This window comes from Oreochromis niloticus, linkage group LG3 (genome assembly GCF_001858045.2).
Source record: "Oreochromis niloticus isolate F11D_XX linkage group LG3, O_niloticus_UMD_NMBU, whole genome shotgun sequence".
Lineage (NCBI taxonomy): Eukaryota > Metazoa > Chordata > Actinopteri > Cichliformes > Cichlidae > Oreochromis > Oreochromis niloticus.
In genome coordinates this window covers 50,644,932-50,661,030 of record NC_031967.2, presented here as the reverse complement: position 1 = coordinate 50,661,030, position 16,099 = coordinate 50,644,932, and the positions used below count along the sequence as shown (strand labels likewise).

Genomic DNA, 16,099 nt, shown 5'->3' with positions numbered 1-16,099 from the left:
GCTGCATGAATCTAGTTACAGCTGATTTGCGAGTTTATCTGTAAATACTGCTGAATTTCCTTCTTCACTGGTATTAGTTTAAGTCTGTTGAGCATATCTGTAAAAAGTCAGCTAAAGTACGAGATCAATCCTGGGAGTTTGGAGGAAATGGCAAATCACAGGCTAGATTTTTGATAAATGAATCATATTAGCAAGCATTAGCCAGAACAAAGCTAGCTTAGGGTTAGCTCGGGATTGACCCTAAAAGGTAAACACTTCGCTTCATAAGTCAGTTTTCCTGCTGATGTTTACACTAGTTTTCCCTCATAGCTCAGATGGGCTTCATTAAATAAGTTAATGACTTTTTTCTGGCTAATATTAGTTAACTTTAACATATCTGCTAACATGAACAAAATACCAATGTAGCACCTAGTAGGCTAAGCTTGTGGACTGGGTGGAGACGAGTGTCAGGGTTGATTTGTGGCAAGAGTGGAAGGAAAGGTTTACAGGATGGCAGTGAGAGCTGCTGTGATGGAGGGTGTGGAGATGTCAGCCCAGACAAAAAGACAGGAAGCCGAGCTGAAGATGCTAAGGACAGGATGAAAAGATGACAAGAGGAACATCAGAGGAACAGCTCATGCTGAGTGGTTTGGAGGCATAGTTAGAGAGGCAAAGCTGAGATTTTTGGAGATGTGCAGAGGAGTATTCTAGCGATAGGGTGAGATGGAGGCAGATGATTGGCTATGGGTGTCCCCTAAAGGCTGAAAGAAGAATCAGGCATTTCGTTTGTGCTGTGTTTGGGATCTTGGGAGGTCTCTGCTCAATACTGTCTAACAGCTGCTCACCTCACTGAAAGGAGCTCCTGGTTAACTTGTTAACATTCAGCAGAAACAGATGTGAGTCAGCCTCAGTCAAATGGCAAGTGGATCAAGTGGATTTACCTGCGTAACACTATTTATTATATCATTTTATGAGTTGGCGATATGAAGTTGGTCTTAGCGATGAAGACAAATTTTGGCTCCAGTATTAAATATAAATTCTTACCCTCCAAATTATGATGTAACACATTTGACCAACATCTTTAAATTCAACATGCTGAAGTCAAAGTCAAAGGGAATTATACGTCTTATAAGGCTTATAAGAGATATATTTTTATTATAGGAATATATTGTTTGTATGAAGATCACTTGATTGTGTTAACTGTTCTTCGTGTTATTATGTCATGTGTGTAGTTGTCGACTTTTCTGGAAAATAGGTCGATATTTTATTTAATTCAACAGGGGAAATTATGGTGTTGCAGCAGCAGGATAATGAATAAAAATGGTAGAGTCTACAATAAATAAAGTAAAAAATTAAAGTGCTAAATTTTTATATACAACAGTGATAAAAATAAAGGGAGATTGTGCGCACGAGCACTGCAGACTGCATTAATGCATAAACATGTACTCCATAAATCTCCATAAACTGGTGTGAGAAGGTGTAATAGAGAAATATATGTTTGTCTGTAACCGTGCATAACGTTAATGACGCAGTATATACATAACTTGACCATACTGAATTATTTATAGCTTCTATATATCTCATACATATGATTCTGCTGCAGGCACAAGGATGGATTATTTTACAGGCTGGTGGGAAAGGTTTGGTGCTGCGGGCTGTAAAGTCCACAGCAGTAAATTATGTACATCACAGGGCTGATTTGCAACACAATTATGTACATAGATGAGAAATATTTCTATGTCACTCAGTTTGAAGATTTAAAAACATGAATAAATTGGTATTCAGTGATTTTTTTTACTTATTACGCATTCTTGTTTCAGTGAAGTCTTACATATCATGGCCATCTGTAACATTATCCCAGTATAACATCCAAATTCTTCCTGCGTTAAGTTATCAGCATATTCTGTAGTGTGTGTAAGAGGAAAAAATTCAGCAGTTCCATTTAAAGCTGACTTTAAAAAACAAAAAAAAACAACATTTTTTACACCCTTTCACAAGATGACAAGTTACAGGAACAATCATAAAACCAGCCTGTTTTTCTTCTTTGTTTTCCAACGGTGCAGTTTTGACTGTGGCTGACCCCATTAATTACCTCACCGCTCTTTGTATGTCATTTTTTTCAGTGAAACGATTAAGTGTTTGTTTCTACATAAATCAAACTCTGTGTGTGTGTGTGTGTGTGTGTGTGTGTGTGTGTATACGTGTACATGTAGGTGGTGATACAATCCACACGAAGGACGTTCATCCCTGACAAGCTGTGTGTGCTGCTAGATGATGCCAAGGAGCTTGCTGCTCAGACCACCCTGTGGAACCTTGGTACTCCTCAACACACACACACACACACACACACACACACACTGTAAACAGTTTTCATGTGAATAAATGAGCAGCTTGTGCCAGACCCAAACACTGCCCAGCCTCCCTGGGAAGGTATATGCCAGGGTGCTGGAGAGGAGAGTGTGTTGAGTCGAACCTCAGACTTGGGAGAAGGGTGAGGACCGCTCAGCCCCACTCCTGGTTTGCGTTTCTTCCAGTCAGTCAGACTCATTTGGAGCGTGCGTTGGACGTCACCAGGGCTCGTCTTTGGTAACAGTTCACAACTTTAATTGGACAGTAACAAATAATATTTCAAAGAAATTTGTAATAGCAATGTTTCTGACGATATAGAAAAAAAGTACTGAACAGTGTTTTAATCGATGCTTGCAGCTTAACAGGCAGCGAATGTAAGTTAAGAAATATCGTAGGTAGTGTTTTCTCTGGAAATTTTAAATAAAAGTGTAAAAGAAATTGCGAGCTAGTATGAAGTTAGATCGACCTTTTCAACCAGCTGCTTAAAGTCCCACCATGTAAACACATCAGTGATTTCCATCCACTCTTTGCTCTTCCTGTCACGTGGAGCGCAGTTAGCCAGTCGTTTGTTTACATTTAGGTCGCACATGACCAGCTGCTAGCATCTTCTCCTTTGTAGCCTGGATGTAGTCGACAGTGAAACATGCTTGTTGCTTCCACTTTTATCAGCAACACCTTTCTTGTATAATTTGGAAAGTATGTTCTTTGTTGGAAGTTGCTGAAGTAATGATATAACACGGCCCTAATGGTACAGTCAAACAAGCAGACGGTCTGCTTTGGTTTTGTCAGGGTCACATCTCCTGCTGGTCGTCAACGACCTCTAGCATTAAAGCAGCGTGTAAACGAGAGAAAATACGGAAAGAAAGTCGAGGTTTCTGGTAAAACTTTGCTGCTTTCCAAGGTCCACACACAGGAGGATCAGCAACACTTTATAACAGTGACTAACTTTAACCCTCCAAAGCTGAAGGACATGCCAGTGAGCCCTAATTACATGACTGATTTAAGATGATGTAGCAGTGAGATGAATCCCCGCTAAGTCTCCGTTTCAACTGTTGCTGAAAGTGCAAACTTAAAATTACATACTAGTTTTCAAATTTTGTCAATGGGCCAAGTAAAACTAGAGTTGTGATAATAGCTTGCAACATGCTTTCTGACCCTGCGGCACAGACACCCACGTTTTTGAATGTGATAACCTGAGAATGAGGCGACTTATGACTTTTTTGATACCATTGGTGCACCTTCTGAAAATTAGAGACAAGTTATAAACCTCTTTGTGATCTTGACTTTGAGTTCATGGTCAAGGAGATTTTCTGGAAATTTTCAAATTGACACCATAGGAGCAGCTGCAAGGAGGCTGAGGGGAAGCTCAGAGAGAATGGTAAAATCAAAAGTAGTTAAAAACAGACAGTTATACTTTTGACCCCCAGAGCGTTGAACCACTTGATCACATTCCCAGCCCCATGTTGTTGGTGGATGTGTGTGATTGGTTGGTCTCTATGTTGGATTATTATCGGCCAGTCACGCCTCACAGCAGCAGTGCTAAACTGCTATGATTGTCTGGCCGACGCCTTTCTGTGTGGAGTTTGGATCTGTGTGGGTTTTCTCCGGGTACACCGGCTTTCTCCCACATGGCTTCAACCAAAGACATGTAGTTAGTGGGGTTAAGTTGACTGGTGATTAACTTAAGTGGAAGCTGGGATAGACTCCAGCCCCCCTGCCAACTTCCTCTAACCTCTTTAGAAAAGAACAAAAGTAAAGACAAAACGGGTGTAAAAGGCTGAATTACTTAGCCTGGGTCAGTGGACGGGCTTGTTGTACAGTCCGAGCACAAACGTGTAGTTTGAAAAAATGACCAGCAGTCTCAGTTTTTGCCCTTTTGTCCTTAAAAAGCAAACAACGTCTTCGCTTGAGCAGGCGAGTCACCAACTATCAAATTAAAGGCAGATCGTGTTTAATCTCCCAACAGCATCACAGACGGGAGGATTCATGAGTCACGCTGATGCAGAGGATCTCAAAAGGAGGCTCTCTCACTTTAATGGCTGTTTTAATGAGGTTATAATAATAAGAGTACTCTCCATCATCAGTATTCATACAGCAGGACTCCTTTCAGCAGCAGAGCAGTGTGCTTTTTGCAGTCTCACCATCATCATTTGTTTCCATTCACGTTGTTGTCCGGGTTCCTGCAGGGAATTAAACTGTGACATTAAAATAAAGGAAAACACATTTCCTGTAATTGTGCTTTAGGAAAATGCATTTGAAGATGGAGTGTTTTAAAAATGATGCTTCATAGTTGTCGCCTTTTTCATCCTGCGCCCTTCATTTTAGAGCATAGTAACATGGATCAACACAGCAGGGGTGGTAACACTCACACTGTGAGCATAAAGAGAAGCCAAGTGTGCTCCAACCTTTTTAGCTTACAACAATAATTGATGTGGACTTTATTAATTAATAAACATTATTACAGAACATGTGCAGTGAAATATTACATCTGCCTGGATCAGGACGCTAGAATCCATTTTGGTGTTTAATTTGTATTTTACATGTTAGAAAAGCCTTAAAGTGACTGAGATTTTTTTAAACAGTGCAGGAACAATGTCTTAATTTTTCATTAATTTAATATTTATTTAAAAACAAGTCCTTAGAGATTTAATTGTCTTTATCTAAGTGGAATCCAACAAATAAAACCACACCATTAAAACCATTAAAAATGAAAAACAGACATGGGCCAAAATAAAAAAAGACAAAACAAAAAACACCAAATTCAGCTTTTAAAATAAAAAGTAATAAAGAAAAAGTGTAAAACTAAACAGAATATATTTTTATTATACAGTTGTAGTATATTAGTATTATTTTAGTTTAATAAAACTATTTAATTATAATGTCATCAGTAAAATGAGCCATGTTGTTATTTGATTGATGTTTTTTCAGTTGTGTTTATATCCAGAGTATTTAAACTGGCAGTACTAGTGTACCTTACAGTGAGACGAGTATTTTGAGCGTAGCCACTGATTGGCTCATGGTTCAGGACCCTGCAGGGGCCATTTGGGCGGGGTTCTGATGCCCGGTCAGCTAAAAGCTGAAGGAAGGCAAGAAGAAACGTGGTTGTTTCCCCTGAGGGGAAAAAGCTGCTTGGCAGTCATGCTGTGTCGCTCCAGCTGTCGGAGGCTGAACTCTTTCCACCTGCAGCTCCCTGCGAGCCAATCGCAGCACTGCCTGTCTGAGCCAGCGTCTCCTGAACCCTGAGCGCAGCAGCCACACGCTGCAGCTTTGAGAGGATCTGTTCAAAGTGAGATATTTAAAATCAACACCACCTGCAGACTGCGGGGAATAAAACTTATCAGCTCTGTTAGTGAAAATGTTTTTCCAGGTGTTTTTAACAGCTAAAAAAAACAAAGTCTGCAAGTATTTTATATACATATATATTTGAGCAAAAATCAGACAAAGTTAGGAAAAACCATTTAATGGTGAAACTTGAAGGGTCAGTGAAAACGGTTGTAGATTTGCATGATTTACAGTTCAGAATAAGCCTTCTTTAAGCAATACTGGGCCTCTTCTCACTTTAATGCCACCTTGATTGGCATTAAACCTGTAAACCTGCTGGTGGGCATCACCCCTCTGAATTTTTTTTTCACTCAGAGGCACCCATCCATCCATGGTGATTAGCTGGATAACAGAAGCAGTGGTCTAAGCAGATACACCCAGACCTCCCTGTCTCTAGCTAGCTTGTCGTCAGCGGCTGACACGGCAACCTGAAGCGTTCTTAAGCCAGCTGAGGGCCATGCTTCCTTTCAGAGTGTCTTGGGTCTGCCTCGGGGGTCTCCTCCTGGGAGGACATGGCTAGAACATCTCATTAGATGCCCGAACCCACCCCAGCTGGCTCATTTTTATAAGTGAAAGAGTAGCAGGTCTACTCTGAGCTCGAACCTGTCTCAAAGGCTGAGCCCTGCCACCTGTTAATGGAAGCTTGTTTCTGCTGCTTTCACCTACCTTCCCATTTTTTTCTTTAGTCTTCACCAGAGCTCCTCGTTACTCCTCGGCTTGGGGCAGTAAGTCAACCCTGAGCCACAGTGGGTACTTCACCCGTTCTGTCCATAAAGTTATGAACAGAAAAATGTGTGAGTTAGTGTGTGTGAAGCAAGCTCTCGCTGCGGTTTTACAAGGACTGAAGGTAGGTACAGACCAGATACCTCATTCTCCTGAGGCACCACAGGACATCCTGAGGAACACAGTCTTCTCCAAGTCCACTAAACACATGTCGACTGGTTGGCCAAAGAAACCACGGACCCTGAAGTACCTTTGAGAGGATAAGGAGCTAATACGATGTCCACGAATAGGACAAAAACCACAGTTTTCCTCCTATATTCAAGGCTGGAAATACCCATGACCTCAATTTTTTTTTTCGTACTGCTGCTCTCAGGTGAAGTGATTACTAGTTGACGATAGTGTGAAAATATAATAGAGCTCGAGTTTCTCACTAAATGTGTCTCTTGTGGTTGGAGCTTAAAATCAGATTTAACTCGAAGAAGTCTGGACATGAGTGTGAGGATGAGGAGGAGAAGGAGAAGAAGAGGCGATTTTTAAAGCACCGAGAGGCTGAAATACAATTCGGATGTTTTTCTTAATTGACTTCAGGAAGCAGGTTTGCGTCCCTGCGGTTTGACATTCGGACCAGCACAGAACCCAGACACAATTAAAAATGTTTTCTTTTTGCCTTTTGAAAACAAGATGTTGTTTTTAAAGAGCGCAGAGCAAAGCTGGGAGCGCCCCGGCGACTGGACGCTTTTAATCAGCCTTACTTGCACTGAATCCATTTTTTTTAACAGTCTCACTGCTCCACGGGGAGCCTGAGATCTCTGCCCATACTGCATCTCCTCCCCTTTCTCTGTAGCTTCCTTCATCTCTTTTCAGGCACTTCAGGTCACACACAGTATATAAATATATACACTACTTAGAACATTAAGGGAACGCTTAAATCTTGCATACATTGTGCAACTTTAAAATTAAAAGAAAAACCAAAGTCAGACCATTACTGACTCACTGCTAAACTGGTGGTGCGGGATGATGGCTGGAAGAGGCAAGGCGCCATGGCGTCTCCAGACTCGTCACATCTGCCACATGTGCTCAGTGGGAACCTGCTCTCCCCTGTGAAGATAATGGGGCACCACTAGTCCTGGTGATCTCTGGGGAGAGACAGTCAAACAGTGAGGTCCCACTAGAACAGGGGTGTTGGACGAAGGAGAATTTCACTGATCCGGTCCATCTTAGATCGAAGTGGGCTGGATGTGGCTCATGATGTTTAAATGAGGATATCGGGGCCTCACTAGAGACGGGTCAGAGACGTGCGCGAGTAGCCCAATGGTGTAGAGCTCTGGGACTGTTCCCTCCTGCTGTTGCGCTGAAGCACCGTGATGGCTCCATCCAGCTCTCCTCTGGTAACGGCTCATCTCCAGATATCACCTCCTCACTCTTGACCCAGAGTGAGGAGGAGACACAGCACACCTTCTTGCCTTGTTGCACTGATGCATATTATTGTGGCATCATGGAAGAGTTGAAGTACTTGTTTAGCCTGAATGGGCGTCAGGTACCGTCTTATGCCACCAGCAGTAACAGAGACACTAACACAAAGTAAAGAGAAATCAGTCAGGAGGGATAAAGAGAGAGCAGTTATCTGTGGCCACCACCTCCTAAACCAGTTGTCCCCAACCACAGACCACGGGCCACGGACTGGTCTGTGAGTCGTTTGGTATCGAGCCGCGAGAGTTGAGGCTCGGGTGTAAACTTTATGGTTTTCAGGGTTTTTAGTGGTTTTTTTTTTTTTTTTTGTCGTTTTTATCTTTAACTCGGTTTCCCTGAGTCTTCTTCCGTGTGTTAGGAATAAATCTTTTTTTTTTTGGTACCGGTACTGGTTTTATTTTGTTGTATTTATCCGCGACACCTTAAAGGCCAATTCGTCAAAATATTGTCAGACATAAACCGGTCCGTGGCTCAAAAAAAGGTTGGGGACCGCTGTCCTAAACCATTCCCTTTTTTGGAAGCAGCCTCTCCAGTGCATTCTTACTTTTATTTACACCAAAGCAGGTGAAATATTCATTTACAATAGTGTCTGCTTCCTGACTGAACAAACTGAAGTTTAACTGGCTTTGTGCTGATGACAAATTCTTTCTGTTTTATATTCTTTCAGTGCTCGTGTTTTTCTGTTTGTCTTATTATTATATAAAATGAAAAAGTTCAAAATGGATACAGCAATAAAAACACAACTATCCGTGTTATGTAGACATCTCAAAGTCTCAATATGTACACAAAAAATGCAGTTTAATTTCATTGTAATAACTTTGCCTTGCCTTCATTATGTGTAACAAGGTAAAAAAAAACTGCTACTGTAATATTCATTGGCTGTGTGTACTACGTGGGTTAGACCAAACTACACTCCCTAATACTGATGAATACGGGTGACTATCCTTAAACACCATAAAGCAGCATAAAATTAAAGTTAGTAATGTAAAAAAAAAAAAAAATCAGTGGTTTTCAAACTTTTTCTGCCCTAAGCCTGTCTGTCTTCATATCTGAAGAAAATAGCATCTCTTTGTTGGGGCTCTAAAGTTCATTTAAAATCCTTTTTTTCCCCCTGCCAACAATTATTAAAACAAGATATTGAGAAAAAAATAATATTCTGTTTTTGCCTTTCAGCACATACCTTTTCTTTACCTTTGCCCCTTCATAAAAGCCCACATTGATTCCTCTCTGGGCTGCGGCGTTTAATTCAGTTCACTTTCATTTACTTCTGCAGTTAAAATAATACTGAAGTTCAAAAAAATCGACTTAATTGAAAAAAGATTTTTTCTTCTTCCTGTTATTTTTTAAAGTTTAAACAAACAGTGTATTTATTAAACTGTCATGACTCACGTCACATATTTGTGATCTCACTGTTAGCCAAAATAATTCAGACTATCATTCGTACCAGACTCGAGCAGCAGATGGAGACACTCTTGCACATCACACCTACAATTCTCTTGCTTTGCAATGAACCCAACTGGCATGCGACCCTCTTCCATTGTATGACACTTTCTCACAGTTAACGGTCTCTGCATTACATGCTGCATCTTCTACAGTTCAGTTCAGTTTTATTTATGTAGCGCCAAATCTCAGCAACAGTTGCCTCAATGCGCTAATATGTAATCATCATTAAGTAAGACAAAGAAAATGGAGAAAAACCCAACAATCATATGACCCCCTATGAGCAAGCACTTTGGCGACAGTGGGAAGGAAAAACTCCCTTTTAACAGGAAGAAACCTCCGGCAGAACCAGGCTCAGGGAGGGGCGGGGCCATCTGCTGCGACCGGTTGGGGTGAGAGAAGGAAGACAGGATAAAGACATGCTGTGGAAGAGAGAGAGATTAATAACAGATATGATTCAATGCAGAGAGGTCTATTAACACATAGTGAGTGAGAAAGGTGACTGGAAAGGAAAACTCAATGCATCATGGGAATCCCCGGCAGCCTACGTCTATTGCAGCATAACTAAGGGAGGATTCAGGGTCACCTGGTCCAGCCCTAACTATATGCTTTAGCAAAAAGGAAAGTTTTAAGCCTAATCTTGAAAGTAGAGATAGTGTCTGTCTCCCGAATCCAAACTGGAAGCTGGTTCCACAGAAGAGGGGCCTGAAAACTGAAGGCTCTCCCTCCCATTCTACTTTTAAATACTCTAGGAACAACAAGTAGGCCTGCAGTGTGAGAGCGCAGTGCTCTAATAGGGTGATATGGTACTACAAGGTCATTAAGATAAGATTATTTAAGACCTTGTATGTGAGGAGCAGGATTTTGAATTCTGGATTTAACAGGGAGCCAATGAAGAAACGCCAGTATAGGAGAAATCTGCTCTCGTCCCTGTCAGTACTCTTGCTGCAGCATTTTGGATCAGCTGAAGGCTCTACAGGGAGTTTTTGGGAGGACTTCCCTGTCGCCAGCTGCCAGTGCTTAACTAACCTTAATTGATTGTGTAATGTGATCTCAGTGTTTCCTGTCTGCCTATGATTATGTGCTGGCTTCAGACTGGAAATGGCTCAGCTCATAACCTTTAATGACAGCTAATCATTTGATGAGAGCGGGTGAGGGGAGCAGATAATCTCTGTGCACTGCTTTCAGTTCACTCAGTTAAAACGAGACTACAGTGCATGAAGGCCTGCAACAGGTGGGATGGTCTTCAAACCCACCCCACCCCTCTACAACCCTGACTCTAACAAGAAGGCTGTATGGAAGGACCAAATAACAGTAGTATATAAGATGCACATAGATACATCTTTGCACCTTTCACTTTTTTATCTTTTTGGCTCACTGGGTGCAAATGCAGTAATCGACCTTTGAGAACTACAGATACAGTAAATAAAAACTAGAGTGAAACAATAAACAAATAATAAGATCTTAACTGAAAGAAGGCAACCAGCACAAACTGATTTCCCCTCTTTCCTTATCTCCCTCTGTCAGTCCTCAGTCTGTTCCAAATGAATCCTAAAATTCTTTTTTACAATTTATCTTTTCCTTAATCTTTTTCTCTCTTTTTTGGCCAACGTTTACATCTAAATCCATGTATGGAAGTGTGCATCTTGTGATGAATGTAAGACCATTATGGTTGATTGCTGGAACATATATAATTATCTTCAGTGGGTGGCTTTTATTCAAACTGTGTGTTTTGAGAAGTGCTTTACAAATAATATTTTTCCCCGTCTCCTCTTTTCTCCTCCAGACTTTTCTTTTCTGACCGGAGCATCCTGTGACTCTCCCAGCAGCAACTCTCCTCCTCTCGCCATGTCCCCGCCTGCTGCCACTATCACCACTCCAGGGGTCCTGACCTGCACCAGCCGGGCCTTCGCCTCCTGCCTCCCTCCTCTTCCTCCTCCTCCTCAGTCCCCATACCCCCTCTCCACCCTGTCTTCTCTCTCCTCGCTCACCCCTGCCGCCTCTCCGACTCAGAGACTCTACATCAGCCCGCAGTCGCCATTCTACTGATGGTGAGACTCACTGCTGCACTGAGTCTCATCGAGGAGATACATACTGTCTCTGAAGACTTTTTGTGTCCTACTAATATAAGAAAGGTTTCCAAGGAGACCGAGTAAAGGCGGTTTGATTTTATGCCCTAATTCAGTATAACTAATTTTATTTGACATTTTTTGTGGTTTATTTAGTTTTGCACTTCAGAGCATGTCTTCTTCAAAACATCTGCTTTTGATATGGCATATAGATACACTATATGGATAAAAGTATTCATTCATCAAGCTTCACATTCATATGAACTGAGTGACTGATGTTGGATGAGAAGGCCGAGCTCTCGGTCTCCTCTCTAATTCCTTCCAAAGGTGTTGTATTGGGATGAGGACTCTGTGCAGACCAGTCAAGTTCATCCACACCAAACTTGCTCGTCAATGACTGTATTGAGCTTTCTATGTACAGTGGTGTGCAGTCATGTTGGAGCAGGAAGGGAACATCCCTAAACTGTTCCCAAAAAGTTGGGAACATGAAACTGTCTGAAATATCTTGCTGAAGCATTAAGAGGCTTGGGTGCAGCTAGGCTATGGAAACCTCTTCTAGCAGAAGCAGTCTGCATGCGTAGGTGCTTGATTTATACATCTGTGGCGATGGAAATAATTGGAACGCCTGAATTAAATGATGTGGATGAGTAAGTAAATACTTTAGGCCATGTATTGTATAATGAAAGGGTTTAGTTCTTTTGGCAGATGTTGTATGTAGGTAATGTTTTCATCTGTGCTACAGATGAACCAAAGGTCACTGCATTTCATCATATATCACTTTAACAATGCTTGCCAATAACAGGTTAACGCAGATGTTTCTATGAAGTAACACTGTGAGCCGACTCCAAATAGCCCATTAGGAGCCAGGAGAAAAGTTGTATACATATATTTTTGACGTCTTGTGTTTACTGTTTTGTCTTTATGCCCTCCAGTCATTTTCTGCCGGAGGTGTTTCCTCACCTGAGGGTCAGAAGTTAGAGGAAGATCCACAGGAGGAAAAGTGCGAGGAAGAAAAGGCAGGACTGTGTTTCTTACAATTACACTCCACACGGTGTAATTGTACATTGCTAATGGGCCTTTTTACATTAGAGCCTCTGTTATGTTAACTTTCGTCGTCCTGTTATGTTGTGAGGGAAGGGGCGTAGTCACTGTTCTGTCATCCTCTTCTTATTCTAGAGGAATTTTTGTAGCTGCCGACTTCCTTCACAATCCAACTTTAAATATGGAGCTCCAAAACAAAAGACCAGTTTCTTCTTTTCTGTTTTTGTGTGAGCTGTTTTGCACCCAGGCTGGTTTTAAGAGTTTAAAAAAAAGAAGAAAAGCACGAGGAAGAAGGAGCCTCTGCAACAACTTTTGTTGTTTATTCTCATTTAAACTGCATTTAGCACAAACAGAGGCACAGTTAGTTTTTCATGGTTTAGTTTCACATTTGTGCTTCTGTAGTTGTTTAGTGTTCATAAAGAAAAGTTCATTTTACAGTAATGAAAAAAGCAACGGGGGGGGGGGGGGGGGGGCGTCCTTTTAAAGGGTTGATCTATTCAAAAGCAGGCACCTGAGTAAATATCTCTGAAAAAATTTTTTTTCCCAAATTTACAACTATAAAGCAGACAAAAATGATAAAATCAGCATTTTTATTTACATTTACAAAATAATTAGTTGTTGCATGCCTTAGAGATAATATTGATGGTATTTCGTTATTTTCGAAGACTTTCATTGTCATTATGGGAACAGTTTTGACCTTTAATTTATGGGGGTCCTTAATTAATGGGGAAAAGGTAGAATAATCAATAAAAATCCATAACATAGTATTTTATGTTTTAGAATTTGTCTTTATGGGACCTGAAATTCACTTGTTATTGGTAATTACGTCATAGTTTAGGCCATTTTTCCATTACAGGTAGTATAAAAAAGTTAATTAACTGCCAACATAATCAGCAGATTGATCAGTATAAAAGTACGATTATTAATGGTAGACCTACAGATAAATATTCTTCCATTTGTTTTGTTCTTTTTTTGTAGACACTTTGGAATTCAAAAGGATTTTCTAGAAATTTTATAATTGTTTAAAGATGATAGATTTTACAGGAAATTGTTACAAAATTACAGATTTTGTATAAATATTTTGGAGATGAGGACATGCTGTATATTTTTTCTTCTTACAGTTTTACATTTTTAAAGCAAGCAGAATTTATAAATACTTTTTTGCTGTGCCCTGGGGGAGTTTGAAGTCTAGAGGAGAGGGTTGTTCCTTAAAAAATGAATTCAAAAGCACTGAAAGGTGAGTTTGACAGTTTGAAATTCATCGTTTTTAAGATCAAAGTAACAGCGGAGTGTTTTTATGTTCATGTTTTTTTTTTCTCGACTAGTTTGACTGATGCATGTTGTTTGGACTTTAAATGTTTTACGTATTTACAGTGACTGTGTTTGCGTAGTTTTACTTCACGTTCATTTTACTCTGTCCCTTGTTTCATACAAAGCTCCTGACACATGTTGCTCTGCTCGACTGATTTTTAGGAGAATTTGTGTTTAAAAACAGAGTGAAGATCCTGTTTGTGACAGAGAATCTGAATATTTTTAATGCATGTCAGAATATTCGTCCCAGTTGTCATTTTAGTGAGATCCAAACCAGACTGAAATCTTTTCAGTCGTGAATAGGAAAAGCAGAAACAGTAGTGATAGTAAGGCCAATTAGAAATCACGATAGTGTGTAAAAGAACAAATCTTAGTTGCTCCGAATGTTACCCTATTTATTAAAAACAGATATGAAGTATTTCACAACGCTCAAAAAGTAATGAAGGGTTTGCTTATAAGCTTCCCACACGGTTAAATTTCAAGCACATGAAGTCAAAGAGTTTTGTGTATTCATGTGAATCTCTGTGTTGTAGTTCAATCTCAGGAAACTTGTTTCCAAAAATTAAACACTGGGAGTGTGGGAATTAAACTCTGCCACCGTTGATTCATTTACACCTGTACCGTTTTTGGTCTACGAAATGGTTGAATAGTATTAAGTACAATACTATGCAAAAGTCTCGAGTCACCATTCATTTCTTTATGTTTTGATCCAAAGAAGCCAGGCTTTCTTGAATTTGAAAGTGGGTTTGAGCACTGGTTCTTTGGGTTTTGTAGGACTTTCTGTAGGCTGCTTTTTCACTCATTCAGTCCAGTCCAGTCTTTGTACCTGACTGTTTACAGAGAATGTTTCTTGTCTGTTTGCTTGGCCACTTAACACTGATCTGTGTCATTCAAACATTAAAAACCACACCAAACTCAAGGGATTACCCAGTGTTGTGTCCACACATGACAGAAAGCTAATTCACACAACTAAATCAAAGAACTAATTTTAAATTATACACATTTTCTACTAGCACCTTGTCACAAAAACACATTGTTTGTTCCCATTTCTGTAGTTGAATCTTGAGAAATTCCAAAGATAACACAGTTTGACAGACATAAAATTGAATTTTTGCACCAACAAGGTGATTCCGAAAGAGCTATTAGCAAAAACCTGGCATATGTCAGCATGATGTGCAGTGTATCCTTAAAGAAACTGTGGAAACTCGAGAAGTGGAGGACAAAAGAAGTGTGAGGCCTAAAAAAAGGATCTACAGCAGATGAACAGGAAGTCATGTCCTTAAGGAAATGGTCTCGGTGGAAGAGTGGCAGTAAGGCCATTCTTTAATCAAGGGAAACGGAGAAAAGGTTGAGGTGTACCAAAATTAACAAGAACTGGACTGAAAAATCAGCAGCAAGAGGTCTGATGGAGTGAAGAGTCCATATTTGACATTTTTGGTTTAAAAAATCGTTAGGTTGTATGGAGGTGGTCAACAGTGAGTGTCTGCAGCCATCGGTAAAGCACATTGGAGGTAGATGGAATTATGAACACAGAAAAGTACTATCACATTATAATCCACCATGTAATAACATCTGGAAAACATCTGATAAATACACAGTGGAACACTATCAGTCATGGATCGGCCTCCCCAGAACCTGGACCTAAACGTTATTGAAGCACTGTGGGATCATCTCAACAGAGAATAGAAGAAAAGGCAGCCAACATCTAAAAAGAGCTTTGAATTTCCTTCAAGAAGCTGGAGCACTATTCCTGAAGGTATTACAAAGATCACTTGCATGTGTTCATGTTTCAAATTTGCACTGACATCAATCATAAACTTCAGTCAAAGTGGCTTACTTTCAAGTTGGAGATAATCAGAGGTGATGGAAGAATGGAGTCTACTACACCGCAAACCCAGTATGTCCAAGCTGGAAGCCAGTACAGCTGGTCAGGAACACGCATGTGTGTGTTGTTGGGGGGGGAGGGCGGATTCAATCCACTAATGTTTTTTGAAACAAGAAGAAGACTCTAGAAGAATATCATGGCTTCTCCTTCGATCACTGTTCTCAGTGGAAAATATAACGCTGGTGTTTTATAGAGAGCTGATGTTCTTGAAGATGGTTGTTTTCATTCAATTTCAAGTCCAAAGCTCTAATATCTTGGCTAGGAGTTCCTGTTCAGTGTGTTGTTGTCATTTAATGTAATCCCTTTTGAGCTCTCCACATGGAGTTTGATATAAATCAGTTTTTTGGAACACACCAATTCAGTCTTCCATTAGCACTTGTCTTATGCACCAGGTTTGGCTCACTGCAATTTGGCCTCTTAAACACAATAAATTTCATGCTGAAGGGGCAACATTTTTGACCCTTCAGCATTAGATGGCAAGGCATCCAGGTGATTACCTTCAAAGGGGAGA

At 40.5% G+C, this 16,099-nt stretch overlaps 1 protein-coding gene across 2 annotated transcripts in view; it reads left to right on the top strand.

The window, feature by feature from the left end:
• rbm46 (RNA binding motif protein 46) overlaps nt 1-14,637 on the top strand; it is a 36,435-nt gene extending 21,798 nt beyond the window's left edge. For both annotated transcript variants that reach the window (XM_003455543.5, XM_019360251.2), the window contains exons 9-11: nt 2,193-2,295; nt 11,069-11,333; nt 12,284-14,637. In XM_003455543.5, the coding sequence (XP_003455591.1) occupies nt 2,193-2,295; nt 11,069-11,331 (366 nt within the window). In that variant the 3' untranslated portion in view covers nt 11,332-11,333; nt 12,284-14,637. The remainder of the gene's footprint in view (nt 1-2,192; nt 2,296-11,068; nt 11,334-12,283) is intronic.
• The last annotated feature ends 1,462 nt before the right edge of the window (nt 14,638-16,099 follow it).